Source organism: Pocillopora verrucosa, chromosome 10 (assembly GCF_036669915.1).
Source record: "Pocillopora verrucosa isolate sample1 chromosome 10, ASM3666991v2, whole genome shotgun sequence".
Classification (NCBI taxonomy): Eukaryota; Metazoa; Cnidaria; class Anthozoa; order Scleractinia; family Pocilloporidae; genus Pocillopora; species Pocillopora verrucosa.
In genome coordinates, this window is record NC_089321.1 from 9,461,934 (window position 1) to 9,482,893 (window position 20,960).

Here is a 20,960-nt window from a genome sequence, read left to right on the forward strand (position 1 = left end):
TAAAATTGTCACCAGAAATTGTAGGAAAAAGAGAAAAGGATAATTTTTTTAAAATATTATTAAATAAATATTATCTCATTTTATTGAAATGTTTATCTCACTCTGATTTAAAACTGTGAACAATAGGTAAAAAATCTCCAATTATCCTTGCTCACCTGCAAGGATCATTGCTTTATATGATTTTCATGTGCAGGTAAAATAAAATTTACTTCTCAATAAATATTGATCAGTTTCCTCCCTAGGAAAGAACCCTTCTAAAATTTGTTCCTAAAGCTAGTGGTAGTGCCAAACTAGAATCTGTGTGTCCTGGGTTCGAAACTGTCATAGCATGAGGCCTCTTTTCTGCAATTGCTAAAATTACAGCTCCCTTGCAAGGATCATTTTTTCCTTTATTTTCATGTGCAGGTCAGATGAAATTTACTTCATTAAAACTATAACAAATTACAGCTTCATTGGCAGATTTTGCTACAACAAACACTTTTACTCCTCATGGTAACCAAAACAGTTGGAAATTAGGGTGATGGTTACATTATTCAATAGTTCATGTACATGTACTCATGAGAACAAAGTTTTTGTTACATGGATGTGGCTTCACAAAGTTCCTCTCACCTTCAACATCTGTTCATTTTCAGATGCAAACAAAGAAACTGAACCAAACACCAACTTGAACAACTTCAGATATAAGTTAGAGCGCTCCATGTTTGCTAAAAAAATACAATTCACAAAAGCATTAATATTGCTCAGATTTATCTTTCCTACAGTCATTTTTCTTCCTTAATTCTTTGGGTGTAGTAGTGTACCATGATTAATTTAAAAGTAATGGTCAATAAAATTTGAAAATTAAAGAGAATTTCAGGTCCAGGATTGATACACTAAACAATTAGTTTGTTTTTGTTTCCTTCATTTACATGTAAAACTTACTTCCCATTTCATCCAGTCTGTCCAGGAGGAACCGTACAAGGATTGTAGCAAAAGTGGCTGAGGTGTTGGGATTGGCCAGAAAGGAGTTTGGGATGATCTGAAAGAGGAGCAGAAATGCAAAATTACCCTTTAACTTTAATTTGAGGAGTGACCAGAAATTATTTCTTATCTACGATATCACTACATTTTAAGCAAAGATGTGATGAGAAAAAAGACAATTGTCATCAAAGGGGTATTGCTTAATTGAATTACATTTTGTCAGAGCTAGCAAAATTATGAGAAATTTATGGCACAAGGGAGAAGTGATATTTACAGGGAGATCTTCCTGTTCTGGAAGATGGTGTGGATTTTTTACAGTCCTGGACATTGAAAAGAGTTCTTTCTGTTCTTCTTCATGTTCAAATTGATTTTAATTAGTACATTCAAACTGTAAATAAACCAGGAACCAGCTTTCCAACTTCTTTACTTTGAATTATTCTGGAGAAGCTTTGAGTAAGTTTGGCAATAATATCCACCAATTTTAGCCATAGAAACACCTGATAATCAATGTTCCCCCCCCCCCTTCCTGTACATTTTTAATTGGCTGTGATACTCTGACCTTTACTCAGAGTATCACAGCTAATTAAACATGTATGAGAAGGGGGGGAAGCATGTTGTCATCCACATTCTCTTGTACATCAGCTTTGTGTAGGACCTCACTACATTGCTCATAATTATACACAAACCATTGGTTTTCACCTGCAGAGCATAATTTGTGTGTATTCTCTCCACCAGATACTGAAAGAGGAATAAAACAGTCAGTTTAAAATTCATAAAACATCTGGACACCATTAAAAAAAAAATGCACCTTTTTAAATATGATTTGCTGTTTGTTTAGTATAGTAAGTATTATCAAACATTACATATATACAGCTGTATCATCATTATCCCCACTTTGGGAAAGTATTTGTTATAATGCTAACAAAATTAACTACAAATCACACCCATGTGCTGTATCCACCTTTCTTGGAGAAGGCAAATTCTAGGCAAAGATTCAAAAATCAAATAAACAACAAACAGGATTTCAGGTCCCCATCAAAACCAGCTAACAGCTGAACTGGACCAGCCTTGTATCTCCAGTAATAATTTAATTTGTTTCTGAGAGTTACAAATACCTTGATACTTGCAGTGAAGACCTCCTTGAAGGTAGATGTGTTCATCATAGTAAACTACACAAGATACAGAAAAAAAAATCCTTACCAAGATAAGTTTTGGTCCCCTAACTGTTTTTAACTTCTTGAGTAAGAGCAAGATAACCATGACCCAGTGAAGATGTACAATACAAGCACAAAGTACATTGTACTTACAACTCCTGCAAAGTGTTCCAAGATTTCCTTTTCTTCTTTCATTCTCACTTGCTGAGAACTGAATAGTAAACAAGAACATGTGGTTCAGCCCTTTATACCCAAACATCAGATTACATATTTTCTTTACATTTCCTAAAGGGTAAAAAAGGAGAATTTGCCCAAAAAATCCAGATCTCCTTAAGTTGGTGGTCACTTTGTTTATTCTTATAACCTTAATATTTGATTTTACTGTGATAATGTCAGGGGAATTAAGGTGCTAATCACTTTTTGAGGTTAAAGGGTTATGTTGACAGAATCATAAATCGAATAATTTCAAATCTCACAAACTGTAAAAACTTAACCCTTTAAGTCCTAGAGGTGATCAAAAAGAAATTTCTCCTGGCAATGTCAGTGCATTTTCAAGCAGGTGATAAGAAGAACAAGAAATATATTCTATGAGATACTGATTTAATGCCAAATTCTTCGAGCTAAAATGACAAGAAATGTATGGCACAAGGGCAGAAAGTGAGAAGAATTTATAACATACCTTGGAGGCCTGAGATAATACTGTCCATTAGGACTGATAGACACTTGATAAATATCTAAAGCCTGAAGGGCTAAAATTCAAAATTTAAGTCTGTCAGCAAATTTAATAAGCAGCTTCATGCTATGGAAACTGGGATAAGATTCTACAATGTGGGTCACTTGGTTTTGAACAAGTTAGCCTATGAACTACAACTATGGTACTGCTAAAAAAGTATATTGACAGTCCCTTGAAACTCGCTTCCTGAAACTCAAGCCTTAAACTATTCCTAATTCTCAAAAGTTTTGAGAATCAAGGATTAAGTTCCAAGTCCAGATATTACTGGTAGAAGAAACTTCCTGCAGGGCCACACCCTGCCAAAACTTAAATCAATCAACTCTGTGCAGACACTGAATGTATCCCACAAGACCTTTACAGCCTCAAGCAGAACTGTATTGGATGGTGTCTTCAAGCCCTGAATGTCCAAGCTACAGCTTGAAGCACCTCTCTTTTTGATTCTTGAGCCTCAATTCCTGATATTTTTGACGATCAAAGATCAAGTTTCAAGTCAAGATTGTCAACTTACTTTTGAGTAGCACTGTGGCTGGACCTGATTCATTCAAATTGTAGTTTGTAGCAGAGGACCATGTTTAGAATCTATATCCTTAAGCCATGGCTATAGGCCTACACTAAAAAAAGTCTACCCAGAACCCTATACTTATCCTCACCATATTTCAGAAGTCTTGTGAATAGATGTGTCTCCCATGGAAGGAATGTTTTATTGGCCTGAGCTGATGCAGGAGCATTGATATCATTTGCAGCTTTAAGAAAGTGAAACCAATATTGAGTCCTTAATGTGGTGAAAGAACATTTATTGGGGGAAAGATGATGTTGTTACTAAGTGGATGACACAAGCATACTTAGGAAAAAGAACTCCAAGTGCTCTCAGTAGTCCTCAAAGTAGATTTCTGGAAACTTACACATGAGATTTGAAATATTTGAAAGAAGGCTTAGCAAGGTGATAACCGGAGCCAACACTTAATACATTTGTCATTAAACAGCAATTACCAGGTAGTTTGTGATCAATTTTGGATCCAACAGTCTGTCCCAACCTGTGTACATTTAAGTGATTAAAGTTTCTTAAACAGTTTATCAATTGCTATATGTTATAATGCCCTCACTCCTGTCTAGAAAACTGATGGAAAACATGTCATAATCTACACCAAGTGAAATATCTTACCTCCCATTACCTTGCGGGAACCTGCACCCCATGTGATTGTCTTAACTCCACACACAAGAGTCTTCACCATACTGCGACAGTCGGGAACAGAGAAGGCATTTGGGGGACTGGGACCCACTAAAAATTTCAAGGAAAAGAACCATTTTGAACACATGTACAGTACATCAATATTTGTATGTTTTCTAGATGAAGAATAATTGTAAAAAAAAATGTTATTTGAGAACAATAGCTTACCAGCTGAAGTGCCAGCCATTTTCTATCAGGAAACAAAGAAAAATAAAGATTATTTATTTTAACTAGTTATAACTCACCCCAAAAGAGGGAGGCTCATTGCAATGATTATTACAAAATAACCCATCAAATATAAGATACCAGTAATAAAAAAATATACTAATATTTAGAAAATCTTCCTGAATTTGATTTACTGAAGCTGGTAAAATGTAATTTCATGGCATTGATGTTTCTTAGCTTTTGAGTCACTTATTATCTCTGCATGTAAATACATGTAACTGTTTAAACCTTTGTCACATCTTGATCCTGTTTGTCTGAAGACTGGGTTTCAACTGCTGCTGAGGAGGAACTTGAAGCAGTGGAAGTTGAAGTTATGCTGGACACTGAGCTGCGATCAGCAGCTGTGCTTGTTGTTACAGATGGTATAACTGACGTTGATTGTGATGAAGACTGCTGCTGTGCTTGGACTTCACTCATTTGAGGGCTAAAAAAATTATTATCATTTGTGTAGTCAGATTTGATATGCAATTAGTTCGCTCAAAGAAACATTGTCCATTTCACATTGCCACAGCCCATTTGGTCTACAATTAGATCAAGCTAAGACAAAATAATTTTTGTTGAATAGTGAATTTCATAACATTTTAATTGATACATAGTTTATGGTGGCTATGCTTTATATACATGTAGCACAATAAAATTTTTTTTTACAAAGAAACCTACAAAGGTCTACTGTATCCTTTATGGAATTTAACTTTCCTCTAAAAAAAACTATGAACTTCTCAATACAGTCTGGCCAAATTTCCATCAAAGTTCCAAAAGCACCATGAACTCTTGGATATGGAAATAAGGAAATATGGAAATCCTTCATTTTTATCATCATCATATTGTGAAAATTGTTAAATGAACTCTTGGATATGAAAATAAGGAAATATGGAAATCCTTCATTTTTATCATCATCATATTGTGACAATTGTTAAATGAATTGGTAAAATTGTAAAGTTCTGTTTTCTGATCTGATCTGATCTTCAGTTCTAATTAAGTCTACATGTATGTAGTCATTGACAATCTCTTCAAAGAAAAGAACCAAACTCAAGATAAAGTACCATCTCTTGAAGATAGCTGGAACGTGATGCTTAGCAATTGATTGGAATTTTCTGACAAATACTTCAAGCATCCTCATAAGAATTTCACGTCCCTGAAAAAAAAAGAAATCAGTTAACAAAAATGCTATAATAGTAAAAAGAGGGAATCTTAAATTTATGTGTCTCAGCTGGTTTGTGAATATAAATTGTAAATGTCTTACAGTTCCTTGATCATCACTTTTCTGCTTGATACCCTCCACAAGGTTCAAAAGAAGCTAAGAAAAAAAATAAGGTTTGCAGTTAGGAGTCAACCCATGAAACCGCCTTCCCATTTTATCAAATTTTTGGTCAACCTGTTTGCATTTCCCTTCCCTTCACTTCTATTAGCTTCTCCTCTCACCCTTTCCCTTCAGTTTTTGTCCAGTCTCCTCTCGTTTCCTTGTTTCTCTTCTCCTCTCTTCCAATCCAATCATTTCTTGTCATCTCTTCACATCTCATTTCTTCCCTTCTCTTCATTTCTTATCTCTTCACTTCCTTTCTCTTCTCTGCTATGTGCAGTATGGTCACTTACTTTACACCCTCTATGCTTTACTCATCATTACCTCTTTGTTTGTCAAGCTGCCTACAGCACTTAAAGTCCAACTACTATGACTCCTAGCAGCATGAACCACCTCACACCAGAGTACCATCAAGACTAAATACTATGCTATCTATAATGTACACTTTAGATTACCACTCAACCCCTGACAAGAGCTTGTTAACAACTACAGAATACGCCAGCATACTTACCACCAATCTATTCCCAGGTAAAATGATGCATTTGATCTGTGCTTTGCAATTTTTACTCACCTTGCATGACATGGTTTGAATGCTGACAGGGAGTGAGTCATCATGTACATTCTTGGAGAACATATGAACTGCCAGTGACAGGTGAGGTAAGGGAAGGTGAGTACGAACATGGTGAACCAAATCAGCCAGGGTACTGTATGCCAATGGACGTAACGACTCTTTAGTGGTCCAACCTTTACCAATCAGGACTTCCTCATCAAATAGTTGATCAATGTGAGGTACAAACCCTGTGGAGGAATTTGAGATCTCAGCTAAATGTAATGGAGCGACAGGAAAGTTTACATGTTTAAGGCCACTATTGGCCCATAACAACTGCTGCTTAACCCTGTGTTACCAGGCAGCATTTTGTCATGTCACCCCAATAAATAACTCCAGGGTGAAGAATAAAATGTCTTGTCCTATGTTCCCTGAGAGAATCAGACTCAGTTTTGTCTCTATAAAACCTGCTTACTTTTTCGAAGATCTGTGGCCAGAATATGTCTTGCAGCAATCAGCAGTTCTTTTCTGAGGTGAGCAACTTCCTGTGGGCAATAGCGCAGCAGACCCAGCATTCCTCCTACCATGTTCTGTGAATATGTGTTGACCATATCTTGATAAATTCTGATGATGTATGCCAAAAATGACAGTGTTTTGATCTGCGCTGCTACAAAATCAACATACACCTCCTTGTTGAACGTGGGAGATTTTCTAAAGAATAGAAAATGAATAAAAGATGATCAGTATGATCAGTATCCACGTAAGACTACCATTGAGTTGTTAACAACACTCAAGTGACCACAGAAGATTACAGCTTTACAGCTTTTGGAGCTGCAAGATTGTTTTCAGTAACATTCAGAGTATATTTCATACATTCACTGCTGTGCATCTGTAGTGCAGTTGTACATATGTGGGTAGTCATCAAAAGATGCCGCATCTAAAAAACCTGGGCAAAGTCATCGCCAATTTCTAGTGAAAGGGTGGATAGTGAAAAGCCATTAATGAACTTTTGTGAAACATTTATTTTCGCCCTCTGTTTCACAATGGAATACATAACAATCTGATTGGAAAATCCAACAGACTTTTAGAAGTCACTTATAGTACTGTCAGTAGTGCTTTTTCCATGCAAGTATCCATTTGGTAATGAGTTGTCTCTCTTGATTACCATTTGAAAACATAATATATATGTACATGTATTCAACTACTGTCAACGGCAGCTCTCCTTTATTGAATTACGCTAACCTGGACAATTTTTCAGGACTACCTTTGCCTGAACAATCATGCTATCTGGCCAACTACACTGTATCACTTCTAGGTTGAAACTTGATATGATAATCAGAGTAACACAGATTGTTACCTTGCTGTAAGAGAGGGTTGTAGAATAATGGTATTCATGATCAATGGGATGAAGTCTGCTACAACACTGTGGACATTCTGTTTGTATAACTGCATAAAGGAAATGATGACAGATAAATCAATACAATCACACTCCATAGGCATGACAAACGCAGAAAAAAACCCAAGCTAACACATCATTTAACATAACTATTAATAACTACAAACATTTACCTGGTACATGAGCACAACAATGATGGGTAACTCAGCCAGTACTTTGAGTGAATTCACTGCCTTTGGAATTAATGTCTGAAGGAAAAGTATATTTGCTGTTAATTCATTACAAGTCATGTATAACAAATTGTTATGCGCTGATCAATTTTGGGGCTTCTACACCCCTCCCCTAAATGCCCTCCCCAATTTTTTTCATAAAAGGCAACATCATCAACCATGACTTTATGCCCATTGACCAAGCTTTAAAACCTAGACCTTGTGTACCTTTTCTTCTAAGCCTTTTGCTTACAAAAGTAAACTACTTACCCTAAAACAACCCCATAATTATTCAAAGATAAAACAATTGTTTTCCACTAGAAAGGCTTGACAGTTCAGGTTCATATTCCCCACCACTAGGACATGGGCAAGGTCAAATGCCCATGGATTGCCGTGGGGGGGGGGGGGGAGGGGAAGGGGGAGGGAGAGAAGCTTGAAGCTTCAAATTGATCAGGGCATTACTTGATCATAAGAATGCATACAGCAAATATGAAATTTTACTCAGTATAATTATTATGTGCACTTCCTGAATTACGTGTTTCAATAATAATGATATTGTAAGATAAACCAACAAACCTGTTGTCCACTTTTACCACCCCCCGCATCCCCACTGTTCAGGGGGGAGGTGGTGGAGGCAGCTCCACTGTTGATCCCAGGGGTGGTAGTGGTAGTTGCAGTTGTAGCATTCCCCTCTGGTAAAAAGCCGGTAGCTGATATAGGAACTACATCAAAAAATTGTTTCTGCAAGCAAATAAATATGCAATCCGATGATCATTAATCATCACTCATGTCTCAGCCACTATCCACATGATAATTTACCTCCAATTTATCAGTTAGTTTTGTTACCCTCTTCTTATTACTGGTTTGAGTGCAATTAGAGATAAAATATGAAGGATGAAAATTTATAAGTATGACGCATGAAAAATAATTTTTTGATAAATAATTGAAAATAAAATCACTAACATAATGTAACATTGTACATTTCATACCACATTTGTTGGTAGATCTTTGTAAATTGTCTTCACAAACTGTAGAAAGTGTTGTATCTGTAGCAAAAGAAATTCACCAAAATTGTGATCAGACATGTAGCTTCCTGCAAATGTCATGTAAATTAACTGTTACATTGCACAGAAGAGAGAGCCTTGAGCAAAATTGAATGTTACTCAGTGCAAACATGCAGGTACACAAATTTATGGACTGACTTGCCTCAGATTGTAAAGGTGGTCTGAACTGTTTGTGGAGCTCAATAATGATCCTCAAACACACCAATACATTCTCTTCATTTTCAATCTGCATGAGAGAAAAGACTATCATTCATTGCGCATATAACCAAAACAAAGAATGATGAATATCATTAACAATTACATTTTTTGGATATATGCTTTACACCATGACCTACTTACCTCCAGTAGATGAAACATCAAAGACAATATGGACTGAAAGGGAAGAAAAAAGCTCAAATAACTATTGATATGGCTAGTTAATTGTATAATCAAATTTAATTGCTGAAGCATACTTCATATTCCCATTTTGCTTGCTGATGAAAATTCATTGTGTTTACATATTAAAGTAGTTGGAACGTCTGGAAAGCAATCAAGAATCTACAATCTACAATCAATGTATACTGTGAGCACCTCTTGCAAATACATGAAGTTTGTGCTCTCTAAAGTTCCTATATACTTTATACTTTGCAGTTAACCTTTTAACTCCCAGATCAAATTTGTCATTCTCCTTACTGCCACCACACAATTCTTATAATGTTAGTTCAGAGAGTTTAGTATTGGATCAACTAATTATCCCCAAATTGATATTTTCTTTATTCTCATCACTTATCTGGTTGATATTTTATTGATATTGTTAGGAGAAATTCTGTCTTGGTCACTCATGGGCATTAAAGGGTTGAAGGCATGTCCATGCAGGTCTATGAAAACTTAGAACATACCTGGAAATGAGGTCTAAGATGTTCATTGGTAGGTATACGATGCAGAATCTCAAGTAAAAGTTTTCTCAGTTGCTAAAAAAGAAGGTGTCAAAAACGTATAAGGACACTGTGAAACTCTATTAACCACTTTGTTACAAACATTGTGACTCTTACTGCAAAACTCAGAAAACTGTTGAAAGTTTGACTTGATCTGACTGGCCAATCATGTACTGACTGAGTGAAGAAGCTCTTGTTGATTAAGACAATTCTCCTTGTTAGAACAATAGGAAATGTATGGAGAATAGTGTCGACACTAAACATTCTAACGTTAGGGCATTGAAGGTTTACATGTCAGTGTACCTGTGTAGGAACTTCAGTAACAAAATGTGGCTCTCCTGTGAAAACAAAAAAAAATACAAGTACTTGTAGCTGAAGATGCTGAATATAGCTTTCTATGCAAGGAAATGTGCACACTATAAAAGAAAATCTTACCATCTCTAAGATACTGTACAAATCTTGGTATTGAATGCTCCAAGAATGCTGTATAACTTGTAGACTGGACAATTGTCTGAAAAAATCAAATGTGATTCTGATAAATTCATGTAAGTTTTACTAAAAGTGACATGCTATCCCCTATGACTTGTGAATGTATAATGCAACATATAGATGGTTGTTCTTAAACATTCCCATGTTAGTACTTGTTAAGTCTACAGTACATGTAATTTAACAAAAATGTAAACCAAAAGGTACAAACCTCAAAGTTTTCACTGATTTCTTGTGCAGCCTTCAATTTTTTATCTTCAGCTTTAAATAATAACACAAAGTAAGAATGTAAGTTTACTACTACAATTATGTAAGTAGAAAACAAGTGAAAAAATTTTGGCAAAAATTGACCTTTGTAAGTCTCTAACAACCATGATGTGTTTCACTCAGCAAGTAGAAAATGACACTTCATTCTGTGAAGATTTCAGAGATACACAGATCAACCTACAGTAGTACTTACGAACAGAGGCTTCTGTAAGAATGTTAGTGTATGTCGTAAACATCTTGATGATGTTTGCTGGTCCAGCCTCCTGTGGAGATGTGACAGAGGCAGGACTTGCAGATGCTGCCATCTTGTCCACTGTAAAAACAGGAGAGTGATATTACAAAACATGTGTTTGCTCAACATAATTTTGATGATAAATAAATACAAATGTAGAGTAACCATCAACTGAATTAAAGATTTAAGGTATCAATTAAAGATTGTGACATCTTGACTAAATAAATGGCTTGTCTTTGCCATACCATAAGGTGACTGGGCACCTGACCTGATAAATAAGAGTTGAATTAATGTTATCCTTGGTAAGTACATGTATATACACTGTAGCTTGACTCTACCATCTATAGTAACTCCAAATCTCGAGACATACAGTTTAACATTAAATTTAATAAACAAAATGGTTACATTTTGGATTTGCTGGAGCTCATGGAGCAACTGCTTCAGTACACCCACTAACAGGCCATGAAATTATTAACATACAGCATGATGGTGTTAACCCTTTCATTCTCAAGATCTAAATGTCATTTCTCTCCACTGTCTTCTGCACATGTCTCATAGATTCTCCTTTAAGAATTTTCTGTTAAACCAAATCATGTCATCTTTCTTCCTTCCCATCCCCTTTCTGCTTCAAATTTATAGAAATCGTGAGAAGAAGTTCCTTTTTCGGCTTTAGCATCATTTTGAGCAAAAGGGTTAACTTAATAAAGTTAGTATTTGATCTCATGACCGTGAAAATGTGACAGATTAGAAATCAACCATGTACCAATCTTACTCGTTGTGGATCTAACACACTTAAAACATACTTTCCAGCATTAATCTCTATGCATGATTCAGAGTTGTAAGAAGTAAGACAACGATCAATCATTTACAGACGTACTTGGCATAACAAGTCATACAGACACAACTTGGAATTCTATTTGTGATTTTTACGACGATTGTGCTGTCTTCCTTGTGAAAAAATCATATGCGAAGGTTCCAAAATATAGAAAATACTTAAGTAATTTTAATGTATCGTATAGATCTGATCAAGTTGAAAATCTATGCACACTGCCACTTTGGAATCCATAACTGCTAACTGCTAAGCTAAACAAACAGCACGACGCGTCAAGCTAGCATTTTTCAGACAAAAGCTGAATAAATCATTTCAGTCCACCTTTGGAATACTGATAAATAGCCAAAGTACAAAATAAAATAGTTAATACCTCAGTAGAAACAAACTGATCAAATTATGAAAGCTTTTCTCCGTGGGAACTGAGCACAAACGAACTCCATCTTTGTTCCCGATCTCACCCTGTTAGTGTAATTTACATGAAGATGCCGCTTCTACAAGACCTTCCTTTTGGAAGGTCTTTAAATGCGCTTGCGCTAAAGTTCACGCCGCTGCTAGATAATTCGCTGGCGTCAAACTTACAGTCAAAACTTTGCGCCGGCGAAAGGCAACTTACATCGTTATATTTTCCAATTTTCCAAGAAGCATGGCTAAAAATAAAAGGAAAAGGAAACTTAAGGAACAGGACTTCCAGAAGGTGAAGTTTAAGGTTGGAAAGAAACTTAAACCTGCGGAGAATGCCACAGACTCTTCATTTAAATCAAGAGGGATCTTCGTTCCAGCTCAGCTTCATACACTCGACAGTGTGCCAACAAATCAAAGGAACCAGACCATGAAGGTACAAGAATTTCCACTTTACTTTTCTGGTGTAAGGATGTACAATAACGTAAATCTAACGGGCTCGGTCACATCCCATTTCTGACTTATGGGTGACGTTTAGTTTCGCACGTGGCTGCACAGGTACCCCAAACTCCTCGAGCCTAGTATGCAGTCGCATTATGAACAAAATGATTCTGAAAAAGTTTTGAATTTCCGTAACATAGACATTTGCATATTTAAGGTGGTGCCATAAGCTGGGGTGACCTGTGGTGGCCGTTTTTATAATTCTGATAACTACATGTAATTTACAAGGAAATGTCGATTGGCTTGAGGGGAGAATTAGCTGTCACATCTTGGGAATAAAGGATTGATAAAGGGGATAGGTTTCCTAAGTATTAAAGTTCTTAACCTGGTTTATCCTCTGCTCATTCCATAGGATTTACTTGCCCAAGTGGGTCATTACAGTGTGAACACAAGGCAGCAAGCACTAGGAGGTCTTAAGGATCTGTTCCAACATCACGAGAATCTCCTCCACGAAAATCTTGGAATTGTAATCAAAAGAATTTGCGAGAAAATGACTGATAGTGACCCATCAGTCCGACAGTCACTTCTCCTGTTACTCTGTTTCATATTCCCACTAGTATCACAAGAAAAGATGGTACCATTTGCTGCACTAGTGATTGCTCATTTAAGTTGTGCTATGACGCATATTTATGATGACATACAACATGATTCACTTGGATTTCTTGAGCTTTGTCTTCGTTATTTTCCTAATCTAATGGTTGGAAGCTCTTCACAGCTGATTCAAAACTTTGTGGGTATGATTTCACGTCAGAACATTCCAGGTACAAAGCAGTCAAAAGGGCCACAACATAAAGTTGGAAAAGGACTTGCTGTGAATCCAAAGGGGAAACTTTCTTCTCTAAGGTCACGTCTCAAAATTCTACAGCAATTATTGGCATTGTTGAAAGCCCTGGAATCTTCTTCCAATTCCAATCCATTATCATCAGCAAACCTGGTTGAGTTACCAAGTAAAAAACCAACAATTAATTTTGACAAGAAAAAGCCAACTCGAATCCAGGTTTTAGAACATTCCGTTGAAGAACCAACTTTACACTCCTTCACTTTTGATAGCAGCACAGCAACTACAGCATTAAACACAGAAAGTAAAAACAATATTTTAACTGATAGACAGATGGTAAAGGATATCATGGAAGTAATTGTACCTTTATTACTGGAATGTTGGATAGAGTGTAGTCCTGCTCAAATGACAACTGCACTACCTAACAGTATGGTATCTTCCTCATCTATTGATGTTATGTTGGCTGTGACAGAAATTCTTAAAATTGTCTTCAAAGCAGCCCAGGAAAAACAGACAAACGCTAAAGTCTCTGAAATACACAAACCTGGAGACGACTTACTGGATGTTTATTTCAAAGACATCAATCAGCATTTGATGAGTTTCTTTCCATTTTCAGTCTTGGATACACCAGTGGTGAAGAGAGGAAGGAGAAAGCTAGGAAAGGCTCCTCAGCAAGCTATGGGTGAGAACTCCAATGCCCCTGTGCAAACCCTAAACCTGAAAATTTGTGAAATCATGATGCTATTTGTAAAGAATGGCCCTGCTGTGCAGAAGAACTATCGTACTGTAGTCCACAGGCTGGAAGAGTTTGTCATTGAATCACTAGAGTTAAAAGCATCAGGGGTTGCTGCAGGCCAACAGTTTCAGACAGAACAAGTGGAGAGTCTGGTCACATTTGCTCATCAGATTCTTGAATATCACTGCAGTTGTATAAAAATGGGTATTGCAAGCAAACCAGGAGAACTTCTTCATGCAGCATTCAATTTGTATCAGTCAAGTCACATTAAGTCTGGGACTAAAAGAGTGTTGATCAATTTTTTAGCAAGTCTTGTTTTCCAAGAGAACATGGATTTTTCAGAGTGAGTTTTTATTTGGTTAGTTATTGTAGATGCCTTTTTATTCTGACAAATACAGGTCTACACTTGTACTGGTGCATATGAAATAAACAATATATTCTGTCATGCTAAAGTGATTGATAAAACAATCTTTCATAACAGGCTTTTTGAGGTGCAGGAACTTGTTGAGAAATGGCTGCTTGGATTGCCTGGCCTGTTAGTGCAATTGAAGGAGGCCACCCCTGGCCTGATAGAACTTGTTTTAAGAGTCATGAAAAAGGCAGTTGTGCAAGGTGTCCTACAATCAGATGACAAAGTCTTGTCTCAGCTGGCCATGTTCTTCTGTAAGTGTTCAGACAGCTCACAATTTTATCTCTGATTTTGCTATGTGATCATGCAGTGAGTATACTCTTAAGAACAACCATTTTCTTTATTCTCGTCACCCTAATGTGTGATTCTGGGGTGGCATTCTAAGGAGAAATTAGTTGCTCATCACTCTTGGCAGTTGAATGGTTAACCCTTTAACTCTCATAAGTGACCAAGACAGAATTTCTCCCTGCAATTTCCACACAATATTGTGCAGACTACCAATGAGAATAAAGAATAATATCAATTCAGGGATTATTTGTTGATCCAATACCAAATTCTCCAAGTTAACATCATGAGAATTGTATAGCAGACAGTAAGGAGAATTACTAATGAGATCTTAAGAGTGAAAGGGTTAAGGGTCCCCTTAACACCTAAGAATGCCATGAAACTGATACAGATAGTTTTACCTTTTAACTTACATTTATTTTTTCATTAGCCAAGGACAAAGGTTCATTTTCAAAACTGAGAGGAGGGATTCAACGCTTGGCAGTGGAGCTATTGTTTCACCTCCCATCACTGGATGATCAGTTGTTGGCAAACGTTGTATCATGTTGTCATGGAGAACAAGTTGATGTGGCAGTAATTCAATACCTTCTCCAAGTCTTGCTTTACAGGTTTGTAAACATGGGACAAAATTTCTTTGACTTCTGAGAAAATAACTTGTAGCATTTTATTTAGACAGCAGTGTTCTCAATGGAGCATAATCAAAAGGCATGGCCTTCAACTCAGACCTGTTGATCTGGAGACTGTTTTGTTCGATATCAGTCTATTGCATTTTTCACACTTGTAGATGTAATTGTCATGCAGTTTAGTTTATATATCTGATCAGTCTATACAGATCACATTTGTGTATGAATTTACAGGTCTCCAAGTTATGAAGGTGCTGTGTCTCACCCTGCTGCATTCACCTTTGAAGCATACTTGAGTGCCCTTCTTCATATAGCAATAGGTATGTAGTAATTTGGGTTGATTCAGATTCCCTGCTCTACAAAACCTGTTTTGATAACTCTGCTCCCCTCCCTCCCTCCCTTCTACCCTTCAATTAGCAACCTGGTCCAATAACTATATACTGATATGCCTTATTTCATTTCAAGAGATTCTGATGTCAAGAGTGTTCTACAGCTTGAAGCTCAAATTCATTTCAGAATGTGTTGTCCTTAACTGTAGCCTGGCTGTGATCTTGTGCATAAAGAACAATCTGTTGTTGTTGTTGTTTTCTCTGCAGGATATTCCAAATACCAACTCAGTGATTACCAAGATGTGAATAACCAGGCTGAAACTTGTGAGGTCACTGATTTCATGTAAGGAGAATTTGGGCTCTCAGAGCAATTTCCAATTGAGTGTCAAAAATAATCCAAGATTGCATTAGTTTTGCTCTTCTCGGCTCCTTGATTGGCCAGAAAACTCACACCACTCTCTCACACTTTTGGTTGACTTTATTCAAGTTCTCATTGGCTCCTACAGGAAATTTCCCTTCTCCTGATTGGCTGCTATGTTTACTTTTGTATTGGTTTTACAATATTCAATCCAACAGCACTCTATCAGTTGACAAACCCAATCTGAGTATTTATCATTTTACTCATACCAACCATTTAGAGAGATTCTTTTTTGTTCTGTAGAGGCTGCCCTTTTTCTATTTTACATGAAAACAAAGGACAGGAGGTTGATGAAGCTAACTTGTGGCAGAGCCAACAAAGGAAGTTGCAGGTAAATTGTAATTATCAGCTTGTACAGTACCTGCCAGTTTTATTTAAGCTAGTACCCTTTGACTCCTGACACTGACCAACATCTAATTTCTCCTCACAATATCACCCCAGAGTGAAACACAAAAATCACGAGAATAAGGGAAATGATCACCAACTAAAGAGCTCTTGATTGTTTTAAAACAAACTCTCCTTGTCAGTACCTTAGGAAGTGTATAGAGAACAGTATTGAGAATATGCATACTGATGCTAGGGCGTAAAGAGTAATGGTGTTTTATCTTTTGTTCTTTGAATTCTTAGGCAGTTTTCCAGTGTTTCAAACACTGTCCATTCAGCACTTTGCTACGGCTCGTGAGCCAAGAATTGGAACAGCTTCTGGTATGACTCCATGTTTTCTCTTGATTAATAAAGTCGTGCCATGTTTTAAAGAAGATCTCGTCCAGAAAAACGTTGTAAAGCTTACTACATAGGATGGGTTTTTTTCTAAGATTATTACATTTTATAAGATTTATTATTATTTCAATTAATGGTTTACTCATTCATCTTCAGCTTGATTATAAAGTTCTCCCCTTGAGTGCCGTACACAGTATTTTGTGCGTTATGAGATGGTATGTGTTTAAACCCGAACAAATTCTATATTAATGTGTTATTTGTGGAGGAAACTTTCGTTTACATTTACTATAACGAACATCATAACATTTAGAGATTGCCGCACTAGACCGCAGCTATTCTCCTTGACAGTAAGTACATACGCGAGAGTAATTTTTCTTGTCTGGAATTGATGTCTGGGAAAGAAGTCTTACAATGCACTCTTTATTTCCAAAGATGTAGCCTCAGAAAAAAATGTCTCTTTTGTGTTTTCCAGGCGCGTGGCAAGAAAACCCCAAAATGACGCCTAGACCTAAAGCAAGCGCAAGGCGAAGGTCGTGTCACTTGCCAGAGCAGGATTGCGCGCTCATCTCCTCTCATCCCTAGCCCTCTTCCCCACTCATACCCCCTCCGTCCTTTTTGTCTCCGTTTTCATCTTCGCCCTACCCTCGACCAGAGATCCTTTTCACAGGGAAAAGATCCTATTAAAAGTTCTCGTTTCTATTGGATGTGATACGGATTCGTTTTTCTTTCTAATTACCAATGCTTTAAATTCATCTTATTTCTAGTGTGATGCAATTAGCTTCAGACACCAGCTCTGCAGACGGAAATTGCCCTTTTCCAACCTTTTTGTTGCTATCTCTGACGCATTTGACGCTGGTTTGTTTGAAGCACTGCACGAGGAGATCTTTTTCATGCAGTGAGCAGAAACCAAGGAGCGAGGATTTGTTTGTCGAAGTTGTGGAGTTGTTATGTGCAGTGCCGCAAATGATCCTGGAGATATTGTCGCATCTGGTGGCAGTCCTTTCAGGTACGAAACTATCAGAGTTTGGGACCAGGCCCTCGTTATTAGCACCGCTGGACGCGCGTTTCTCCGCCCGCGGGAGAAGAAAACGAGTAGGGAAGATATTTGCCGGGGGTCTGGCACTAATAATTATCAGTGCCAAACCGCCTCCAGACCTCTCGCCGGCTCGCGTTACTCAAGGCCTCATGCTTGACTGCAGTGAAGAGGCGCTCGAGTGTGCTATGGAGCGTTAAGCAGATGAGCCTGGAAACGAGTAACAAAAGTGTGAGACCTTTAGAACAGGGAGACTAGTATCCCAGGCTCTGCTCCTCGTTTTCTCTTCACCTCCTTTATTTTCATCAAGCGCTCAAAAATACCACCAGGTACGCAGGCTAGAAACTGGCATACCATTACAATTAACAAATGAATTTCTACGGGCGTGGTCTTGAATTTAAAACACAGTGATACACCCTTTGTCACCCTTTATTTTGTAACCGTAGAGAGAGGGCGTGCTTTTTCGTCTACCAGAATATTTATAGGCCTTTAATTGGTGAAATTTTTAGGTTTTACATCAGATGATTCAGAGTGTGTAATGGAGACCTGCGCTGTTATACTCACCAAGCTGTTCAGCTGTAAAGTGCGAAAGATTCTTCTTCAGTCACCTGACCATGTACATCTTTTGGTTCAGCGTGTCTTGGTATGTCATTGGTGGAAATCTTTTATAGCTTAATTTAAAGACGCAGTGAAACGAACGAAACTGAGGACTAAGTCGAGAGGACCTTACTCTCCTCAGTCCCCTCTCCTTTCCTTGTTTAGAAAGATACATAATTTACTCAAAATGAGCTGGAGAGAAACGGGGCAGTGTACGGAGAGAAGATTTAAATCGATTTTCCATCACCTACTTGAAAGCTTCGAGGGAATCGGAACATCGTCCCGAGTGTTTGGTTAATTTTTCCTATGATATAAATCAGTGATTCTCACAGGACTCTATTTTTGCCTCTACAGAACAGAGACAATTCAAGTACTCTCCGCAAACAGTGTTTTGCAGATCTACAATATCAGTATTCCTTATTCAAAGCAGAGGCTGGCCAAACCAACACTCTGTCGACCTGCACGGATATGTGATAACAAAATACAATAACAGTATTTGCATTCTATTTATGTTGGATTGACAGAGCAATATTCAATTGACATTCGCCTCTAATCCGGAGTCATATTGGTTTTGGTATGCTGCGCATGCGTCCCCCCACCTAATCAGCGGCATAAATAGATCGAATCGGACACACGCGTTTTCCCGCACCTAGGGCAATTTTATCGTTTTTACTTTGGAGTTTCATTGGCTCCGTGTGGTATTCTTCTTCGTTCTGATTGACTGTTGTAATATTACGTTGGTTTTGGTTTTTCGGCACTAGTCGGAATGCTTTCTTATCGGTGATGTTGGACTGGTTTTCTTCACATGTGGCACAGCAGATCAAAGAGGTCGCTTATCCAGTATCGGTAGTTTGTTGTTGATGAACCCCGGGACAATCCTGGGACAAAGAAAAATGTTCCTTAGTTAGAAGATTCCCTTGAACAAAGGACACCGGTTAGAAAAGGTTACACAGAGGAGCCTTCACTCGAGGGACTCTCTTCGGGCCGAAGAAAGTGTGCCCTAACAGAGGTACCCCCTTCATAATAGGGAACACATACACAGGTTAAATTACCATTTTTTTATCCTAGAATTGAGGTGTTCGCTTGTGTTAAGGTTCTCAGAAGAGAGAACTCGTTGTATTGGGTTGTTCGAAACAAGTTGTCCATAGTTTGTCGAATGTGATACCTTAATTTCCACGGCGTTCTTTGAGATGGGAAAAATCCTATCCAAGAGAAGTAGCTTATCGTTAGTTATTATGCGTGCAGGTGTATTAAAAACGCGCTACGTTTCAATATCTTCATGATATCACCTTCAAGTGAAGATTGAAAACAACAGAAAGGTTGACATAAGCTAGTAAGGTGTCAAATAGTTTTGTACGGAAGAACAAACGACGAATGGTGTATTATAAAGAAACAGTTGATTGACTTGGATGATTGAACACCTAAGTTTGTGAGTAAAACAAATTATCCTGCTCGAAAGGAGTCTGTTTTGAGTTCGGTGTCCGCGCGAACTTGATAAATGAAATATTTTGACTAAACACTGCAAGCAGGTGTCTTTGCTAGATTATGTAGAATGAGATATCTGAGGAGACCTAGTTAAAATAGATTAAATTGTCGTTTTTTTTTTAAAAAATTCTTAGCCGTCATTGTGTGTTTACATGGGATACTGCTATTAGTTGAGATGTTAGAGATTTTAATTTTTTATTGAAAAAATTCTTAGCTGTCATTGTGTGTTTCCTTGGGGTACTGTTATCTGTTGTGTCGCAAGAGTCTTTTTTTTTTTCAATCAATGATTTCTTTCTTTATTTAGAAAGTAAGGAACGTTTTGATCAAATGACACAATGATTCTTTGAGTTGTCACGTGATGTGAAGTGGTGCAAACAAGGTGCAAACAGGACACTCATTCAGCTTAATTGTTTTCCTGCCTAAGCGAATCTCGCCTCAGCTGTGGGGAGCCTTTCGCTCTACAGAACACGGCTTTAATTTGAAACCATCGATTGTTTATGACTTTGGCTGAACTTTTTCATTTCATTTGTGGAGTTCAGTTTTCAGATTTTGCCGCAGCAAGGGAAAAAGCAATCGAGGGGGAGAATTTCGTTGAACTGTTTTTTTTAAGGGTGTTAATGAAAACTGTTCGTGAGGGAAGTCATTTGAAGCCAAAATGAATGAAAGCACAAAGCACAGAATGGACCAGCTTTTTCTGTCGCTCAAAGACAGAGAGCGATGGTTGGTTGGAATCGAGTCCGCGGCCTATCTCGCGGTGATATTGACCGCACTTCTGGGAAATATTGTGTTAATCTTAGCCATCTACAAAACAGGGACACTCCGAAATAGTCAAAATTACTTTTTGGTGTCGCTTGCCGCTACAGATATCCTTAATGCTGTTTCATGTATGCCATTAACTCTGGCGGCCCTGATAACAGGGAAATGGCCATTTGAAGACTTCGTCTGCCAACTACAGGGATCTTTTTGGACGATTTGTACTGGAGTATCACTGTTGACATTGGGTTTGATTGCTTTCAATCGTTATGTTAAGATCGTCCGCTCTGCAAGTCTTTACCAAAAAATTTCACTCGACGAAATGTTTGGATTTCCATCGCTATCTC

General features: G+C 37.6%; 2 protein-coding genes across 4 annotated transcripts in view; one reads left to right on the forward strand and one right to left on the reverse strand.

The window, feature by feature from the left end:
* LOC131799213 (transformation/transcription domain-associated protein) overlaps positions 1 to 12,033 on the reverse strand; it is an 80,778-nt gene extending 68,745 nt beyond the window's left edge. For both annotated transcript variants that reach the window (XM_066173756.1, XM_059116918.2), the window contains exons 1-26: positions 11,918 to 12,033; positions 10,677 to 10,796; positions 10,428 to 10,477; positions 10,166 to 10,241; positions 10,034 to 10,068; positions 9,695 to 9,766; positions 9,156 to 9,188; positions 8,959 to 9,042; positions 8,742 to 8,798; positions 8,329 to 8,493; positions 7,717 to 7,791; positions 7,505 to 7,593; positions 6,623 to 6,858; positions 6,172 to 6,398; positions 5,544 to 5,597; positions 5,344 to 5,435; positions 4,529 to 4,724; positions 4,244 to 4,265; positions 4,010 to 4,126; positions 3,498 to 3,590; positions 2,794 to 2,863; positions 2,268 to 2,325; positions 2,076 to 2,129; positions 1,660 to 1,698; positions 922 to 1,018; positions 610 to 704 (exon numbers count right to left, since the gene is read on the reverse strand). In XM_066173756.1, coding sequence (XP_066029853.1) covers positions 610 to 704; positions 922 to 1,018; positions 1,660 to 1,698; positions 2,076 to 2,129; positions 2,268 to 2,325; positions 2,794 to 2,863; positions 3,498 to 3,590; positions 4,010 to 4,126; positions 4,244 to 4,265; positions 4,529 to 4,724; positions 5,344 to 5,435; positions 5,544 to 5,597; positions 6,172 to 6,398; positions 6,623 to 6,858; positions 7,505 to 7,593; positions 7,717 to 7,791; positions 8,329 to 8,493; positions 8,742 to 8,798; positions 8,959 to 9,042; positions 9,156 to 9,188; positions 9,695 to 9,766; positions 10,034 to 10,068; positions 10,166 to 10,241; positions 10,428 to 10,477; positions 10,677 to 10,788 — 2,298 coding nt within the window. In that variant the 5' untranslated portion in view covers positions 10,789 to 10,796; positions 11,918 to 12,033. The remainder of the gene's footprint in view (positions 1 to 609; positions 705 to 921; positions 1,019 to 1,659; positions 1,699 to 2,075; positions 2,130 to 2,267; positions 2,326 to 2,793; positions 2,864 to 3,497; positions 3,591 to 4,009; positions 4,127 to 4,243; positions 4,266 to 4,528; positions 4,725 to 5,343; positions 5,436 to 5,543; positions 5,598 to 6,171; positions 6,399 to 6,622; positions 6,859 to 7,504; positions 7,594 to 7,716; positions 7,792 to 8,328; positions 8,494 to 8,741; positions 8,799 to 8,958; positions 9,043 to 9,155; positions 9,189 to 9,694; positions 9,767 to 10,033; positions 10,069 to 10,165; positions 10,242 to 10,427; positions 10,478 to 10,676; positions 10,797 to 11,917) is intronic.
* A 94-nt stretch (positions 12,034 to 12,127) lies between these two features.
* On the forward strand, positions 12,128 to 20,055 carry LOC131799151 (testis-expressed protein 10). 2 transcript variants are annotated; one of them, XM_059116828.2, is made up of 12 exons: positions 12,128 to 12,382; positions 12,800 to 14,304; positions 14,443 to 14,624; positions 15,086 to 15,263; positions 15,513 to 15,598; positions 15,875 to 15,950; positions 16,269 to 16,356; positions 16,653 to 16,730; positions 16,902 to 16,960; positions 17,510 to 17,751; positions 18,288 to 18,421; positions 18,730 to 20,055. In XM_059116828.2, the coding sequence occupies exons 1-12, from the start codon at positions 12,191 to 12,193 to the stop codon at positions 18,847 to 18,849; spliced, it is 2,940 nt and encodes a 979-aa protein (XP_058972811.2). In that variant the 5' UTR covers positions 12,128 to 12,190; the 3' UTR covers positions 18,850 to 20,055. The 2 variants fall into 2 exon arrangements, 1 of the variants encoding a protein (XP_058972811.2); XR_010719027.1 differs by lacking the exons at positions 16,902 to 16,960; positions 18,730 to 20,055.
* The last annotated feature ends 905 nt before the right edge of the window (positions 20,056 to 20,960 follow it).